General features: G+C 35.1%; 1 protein-coding gene across 1 annotated transcript in view; it reads left to right on the top strand.

Annotated features, from left to right (window-relative positions):
- Positions 1 to 1,964: 1,964 nt before the first annotated feature.
- The window catches only part of LOC128248557 (uncharacterized), an 18,770-nt gene continuing 13,503 nt past the window's right edge, over positions 1,965 to 7,231 (top strand). Inside the window, exon 1 of the mRNA XM_052970039.1 lies at positions 1,965 to 2,313. Within this exon, the coding sequence (XP_052825999.1) occupies positions 1,965 to 2,313 (349 nt within the window). The remainder of the gene's footprint in view (positions 2,314 to 7,231) is intronic.

Genomic DNA, 7,231 nt, shown 5'->3' with positions numbered 1-7,231 from the left:
AATAAGAGTGAAAAAACTACAGAAGGCTTGTGTTACTTGGTTAAAGTATATGTTTAAATTATGTCAGAAAAATGTTAGAAAAATGTTAGAAAAATGTTAGAAAATCTTTTTGGTATATAAACATTGTATTTTGAGAAATAACCGGTTTCGTGTTGTCTTTTCAAATTTCTATATATATGCATACATACATGCATACACATACATATATATGTATGTTTGTATGTATGTTTGTATTTGTGCGCTTGTATTTGCCCTCCACCACCACCGCCACCACCACAACCATCATTAATAAGATCGTTACTCGTGTATAACTTTCCTGAACTGTATCTATTATCAAACCAATAGAAATAATTTATTTTTATACACAACCGATAAATAATATTCTTTTTCATCTAACCTATCCTTCATTTCTTTAATAATATAATTTGTTCCCTTGCATACTTAAGTATTATTACTTTTATTTTTATTTAGATGTTATACTAAATATATTTTTTTTTACATTTTATACTATACATATTTTCTTTTTATTTACATTTTATACTATACATATTTTCTATTTATTTACATTTTATACTATACATATTTTCATTTTATTTACATTTTATACTATACATATTTTCTTTTTATTTACATTTTATACTATACATATTTTCTTTTTATTTACATTTTATACTATACATATTTTCTTTTTATTTACATTTTATACTATATATATTTTACATATATATGTTTTCTTTAATTTCTATTTATCATTGATTTTTTTTTATCATTCTCATCTTCTTTCTTTACCCTTATCATTTTAGGTTATTTTTATTTTTTGTTTTTTGTTTTGATTTTTTATTTACATTATTTTGTACTAAATGGCATCTTTACTAATATCTAATATTCACCAGCTAGATACACGTAGATTATATATAGGATCTAAATTCTTAAACTTATTAATATTCTCTATGCATCCTTCAAAGAAAAATGTTAACCTTAATTCTATAAGCTCATATGAATCCTGAAGAAGTTTTACCCCATACTGTTAAATATGATACCTTTCTGAGCTTATAACCAAAATTCTTATAATTGCATATCAACTAGAGGTTAAACTGAAACATATATGTATATTTTTCATACCTCTCATTTTCATTTTGAGCTTTACAACTTATAATTTATTTGTATTGTTATGTTTTTTAAAAATTTCTACATCTTTATATCATATAACTAAATTATTCATCCATCCATCTTTCTCCAGTTTCTTCTTTTTTTCAATAATAATGAGAATTATTACTGCAAAAATCCCTAACATATCGCAGAGACATTCTGACTTTCTCCTTATATCATGGTGATTAACCAGTGGAATATTTTGGATTATATAATGCTTAATGTGGATCTAACTTCCTCGAATTGATCCTATATATGTATACGTGCGTATAAATAAATGTTTTTATATGTATTTGTGTTTAAAAAGCGAAAGATAATCCATATGTTACAACCACTCTACACTGCAGGTATAAACTTGTGGGTACGTATACACACACACACACGCCTAAGCCCGCATAGTCACGTACACACTCGTACACGCACCCACATACACAGACCCGCACGCGCACGCACACACGCACACATGCACACACACACACACACTTTCACACACACACTCATACACACACACACTCATACACACACACACAAACACACATAATACATATATATATATATATATATATATATATATATATATATATATGAATTGCACAGCGTTTAGAAGTAGTTAGTAGTCAGAGTGTCACACATTTCGATTTGTTTGCGGAAACATTTCGTTCAACTTTAAAAAATAGAAATCGAGAAACAAAAACGAGAAGATAATTCAATGCGAAATAAAGGAGACAAGAAATTTATTCTGTGCGAGAAGTTATAATCATATCCTTACTTGGAAACCGTGTGAAGTGCTATTTATCACAATATAATAAAGAAATATGAATTACTTCCCAGTTAGTCACGACATTCAAAAAGAAAATCTTCACGTAATTACATTCTTAATGCTATTAGTATGCTTGGGCCGTAACGTAGCTTGCAGAGAATATTATGGAATTCGTGTTCCACCACCTGTAACTGCCATTCCAGAAGCTGACAAGTTGACTAAGATGTCAAACATCCGATCAGAAATTGAGTGCTTTGCTCTTTGTATGATATATTCCGAATGTGGTATGATTATTTACAGCGTTTCCGACAACGTATGTATCCTGCGTAAAATCAAGCAACTACCTGGTGCAACATCATTCATTGACATTCCTGCAAACAGTATTTACATCCTACTACAAGCTCGTGAGTAGCTTTTTATACTAGTATGTGTGCTGTGCATAATATTAATTTTCCTTCAACCCTTGATAAACACACTTGTAGGAAAGGCGTCTCAGTTGTGTGTCTTTTTCTTATTGAAGATGGTATCGGAGGTACTAGAGAAATTTGACTGCTGCAATTTCTTATAGGTCAATCGACAACATAAATGTTCATTTTTGGATCATATTACACATGTCCTGAATTAATAATTCTTAAAGTCATTTCATCGGTAGTCATGTCATCTTATCTTAAATCAGTAATGTATCTCTGCCTACCTAACCTCGTCATTTTTTCCTAAGACAGCAGGATGTTTATTTGTTTAAAAGCGATTTAGTTATTTCTAAGATGTCTACCAACTACAAAGGGGCTACCTTTCTGTTTGTACTGTGCATGTGTAAATATAGTGCGCGTCTGTGCACATGTGTTCTTTATGAGCATTGTGTGTCTCAGATTTATATGTTAAGTGACTTGTAGTTTTATATTTCTTAAGAAAACACATTTGTTTCTATAAATTACTTCGATGCTTTCAATAGAAAATAGTTTTATTATCATATACAATAACTGATATGGATAGATAAGACGTACCCCCTCGTAATATGTATTAAAATATTGCAGCACTATCGACTATCACAAAATACATTGGATGTAGAGGGCGTTTCACGGATCCCTGGTTTAAATCAATGTCTCTCCCAGTATGTCTATTTGGGAAAATGCTAGAGCTCCCCGAAATAACGTGCTTTTAGACAAAATTTAATAAAAGGAAGAATAATCTATGGATGGAAGGCTATTCATATTTATCCCTAATATCATATTATTAAATAATGTTTATGTGACCAAATTCTCTCTCTCTCTAGAATAATACTTCCTTCTTATTAAAAGCAGAGTGGCAACAAGGTTTGGATACCAACATTTTTGGAAAAGTTGTTCGGAGGTATCCGCCCTGAGATACCATATTTTCAATTTCTGTGAGCAAATCTTTATATTTTCTGAGCTTGGCAAATTCTTTTTCGGAGATATTATCACAGGGAATACTCATGTCGATCAATAAACAGACATCGTTGATTTCGTCTTCTACAACAATATCCGCTTTATTAGCTGTGATGGTTCGGTCTGTATATACAGGAAAGTCCCCAAGAATCGTTACATTTTTTTTACCTCGGTTACAACTTCAGGGTGGTGATTATACACTTGTACGCAGTTTTGATTTCATTATGCCGACATATCAACCAATGTAGATACTGGCCAAGTCTGTCATGTTTTGATTTGTACTGTTCTGGTACTAAAACTTTACATCCAGAGCTTAGGTGGTCCACTGTTTTAATCACATCATTGCAGAATCGGCATTTCGGATCTACTCCATTTTTCATCACATTGGTTTGGTAGTACCGGGCCAATATGCTTTGGTCTTGAGTAGCCTTGAATTCAGTCTGATCCTACCGCTTTTCGGTTTGACAGTTTTGGTACCTGTGCAATTACATCTTTCGTTGTTATGTGTACATTATCTTGACGTAGAGTCTCCGAAGGATGGTGTTCGGATCTCACAGAAGGAATCCACTCAGTACCGTGTTTGTGAGAAACTTCTTGCTCTCAGATGTTATTCCAAAACTGGCGGGTTTCCTCTGCTTCAGGAAGTATATTATTTTCTATATCTTTTCCTAAACTCATAAAAACTACTTCTGGTCATTTAAGAATAATTTGTTTTGCTTGAACTGCGATATGCCATCAGCGTAACGTTGCACCGTTAGTGTTTCTGCCCGGAAAAATTGTTTTAGGGTTTCGATAACACTTTTGAACCCTTTCTTTTCTATTTGGTATTTCACGTCAAGATATGTCCTTGCACCTTTTTTAGCATTTTTCCATTGCTCTTTCGACCATTCATCTATGCGGCTCAGATCTTAACACAAAGTTTTAATATCGCCTTCAATTCTCCGCTCTCTTTATGGCTCCTTCTGTCCGTCTGCTTTCTTCTCTTTCTTTCCAACCAGTTCACCTACTAAAATTGAAGCGGATCTGATCAAGTCCCTTGTTTCCGTTAGATCTTATTTGATTCATGAGTCCACTTTCGGTAATCTGTTACATACCCAGTTGCTTCCGAAGTTCTAATGATCTTTTTCTATTACGTATTTATCTATAATTTATTTCTCGAATTTCTCTTCTATGTCCTGTGTTACATCCCTTCATGTAGTAATATTTCATTTTGATCGATCTAAACCCAACCTCATTTGTGTCTGTGTGCTGCAACCCGTCCTTCGATATTGTCCTCCATGTCTTGGGTCCTTGTGGCCAATAAAAGAAATCATCATCATTATTAGTATTATTATTATTTTCATATACACGCAACAGATTAGACTGTTGGAAAATAAAAAATCCTACCATCGGGCTACAACAAGTAAAATTAGATGCCAAGAACCCACTTATGTATCCTAACTGTCCCTTATAACACTGTTTTCTGCAGATGTACTAATCGTTTGTGTACTGATTAAAAACAGCATGCCTAGCCGAGGTAACAATCAAAAGAGGTATCTTCCAAGGACACTCTTGTTCACCTCAGTTATTTGTTATAGCTATGATCCCACTTTCTGTAGTCCTACGTGAAATCAACGTGCACTATGACTGACCTGAGCAAGAACGTACCTCGTCTCAACCACCTTTCCTTCACGGATGATTTAAAGCTGTCCGCAAAAACAGAGCCTGAAATTGAGAGGCTGGTTGAGACTGTGCAGATGTGCAGCAACGATATAGGCGTGGAATTCGGTATCTCGAAATGTGCAGTACTTACTTTGAAGCGTGGTAAATGAGTAAATTGTAGGGGCATAGAATTGCCAAACGGAGAGAGAATGGAAGACCCGGATGATGGTGGGTACAAGTACCTTGGGATCGTGGTGCTGGACAATATCTTGCGCAGAGAAATGAAAGACAAGGTCATCACTGCATATTTCAAACGCCTTAAACTTCTCTTGAAATCAAAATTCAAATCAAGGAACATTGTGACTGCCATCAGCATAGGGCTGTTGCTGTAGTCCGCTATAGTGCATCCATCCTGAGGTGAACACAAGCGGAGATTGACCAACTCGAATGCACTACCCGAAAGACAATGACAATGCATAGTGCTCTCCGCCGTAAAGCAAATGTACACTGGCTCTACATGAAGAGAGGTAAGGGTGGACGTGGGCTGATGAGAGTACGGGTGTGCATCAACAGTGAAAGAAGGAACATGGCAAAATATTTGGTACACTGCAAAGAAGACTTGCTACAATATGCTGTTAGTGCAGAAGAAGTTAACAAAAATGGACTTGAGAATGATCGTGAATTCCGAACAAGAACAACCAGCGAGAGATAAGAAACTCTGCTCTGTATGGAATTACATGGTCATTTCCCCCGTGAAATCAACAAATTAAAAGACCAAGGAGCATCACGGAGGTGGCCCCAGATGGGTGACCTGAAAAAGAATACTGAAAGATTAATTATCGCGGCCCAGGACCAGGCATTTAATACCAACTCAGTGAAAAAGAATTTACACCACTCAAGTGCACCTGACCTCTGCGGAATGTTTGGGATGAGGGTCGAAAGTGTACCTCACATTGTTAATGCTTGTGAAAGTCTTGCACAGAAAGAGTACAAGCACAGACACGACAAAGGAGCCCAAGACCTCTACTGACTACTGTGCTATAAGTATGGATATGAGGTTTCGGGTACTTGGTACCAACATACACTGGAAAAGGTAATGGACGAAAAGGGGAAGACAAAAATCCTCTGGGACTTTGATTTCCAGACAGACAAAGGGTTAGAGCACCGAAGGCCAGATATAGTAACTTTTAGGAGGGACAAGCAAGACTGCCTAATAATCGACGTAGCAGTGCCAGGAGATCAACATATCATCATGAAAGAAAGAGAAAAAGTTGATAAATATGGAGACCGGAGAATTAAAATCGCTAAGATGTGGCAGCTACAAGGGTCGAGCATAAAGGTTATCCCTATTTTCATCGGAGTACTGGGTGCAATACCACCCAATCTGAAAAAATATCTCAAAATCTTAGACCCTACAATCTAGACGTATTGCAAAATTCGACATTACTTAGAATTGCACGCGTATTGCGTAAAGTACTGTCTGTCTGAGGTCCTTGTTGTGACTTGACAAACAGTACAAACCCCCGGTAGATAAAATATCTTCAATCAACAACCTCACGATATTGTATACATCTATAATAATAATAATAGTAGTAGTAGTAGTAGTAGTAGTAGTAGTAGTAGTAGTAGTAATAAATGCACTGATACAGTACGAGGCACTGGCTCTCATGGCTTTTGATTTGAACTGATTGGAAGTGTCATCATATACATTGTTTTGTCTTGGTATAAAAGATTGCCTACAGCAAATATGCTGCTCAAAACCACAGATTTGCAACACAGTCTTTTGATCTTAACTAGTTGAGTATGCCCTGTTACTTTGTGGCTGACGATATGTGCATCTCTGATCACGAGCAGCAGTAGTGGGGGAGCATCATAGCCATGTTTTCGGAGTAATTCTTTGGGGTCTGAATAATTCATCTATGGAAACGTGGGTGTTTTGTTCATCATCCTGAAAACAAACCTTATTCAGGAACATTTTGAGTAGGATGGGCTACTCAAATCGAAGAAAATTCTAACTAGGCCCCACCTGCAAAGTCACGTGCTGTTTATCTTGATATAAGATTATCATTTGGTTGTGATGTATCTGCTTGGTGTACACTTATCAGACGAGTAGTCATGGTGGGTATATTAGGCTTTGTATATTTGTACTCCGGTGTCACTTTGACGACGACAATAATAATAATAATAATAATAATAATAATAATAATAATAATAATAATAATAATAATAATAATAATAATAATGATAATAATAATAATAATAATAATAATAATAA

This window comes from Octopus bimaculoides, chromosome 1, assembly GCF_001194135.2.
Source record: "Octopus bimaculoides isolate UCB-OBI-ISO-001 chromosome 1, ASM119413v2, whole genome shotgun sequence".
Taxonomy (NCBI): Eukaryota; Metazoa; Mollusca; class Cephalopoda; order Octopoda; family Octopodidae; genus Octopus; species Octopus bimaculoides.
The sequence above is the reverse complement of the archived record's forward strand: the minus strand, read 5'-3'. Positions and strand labels throughout refer to the sequence as shown.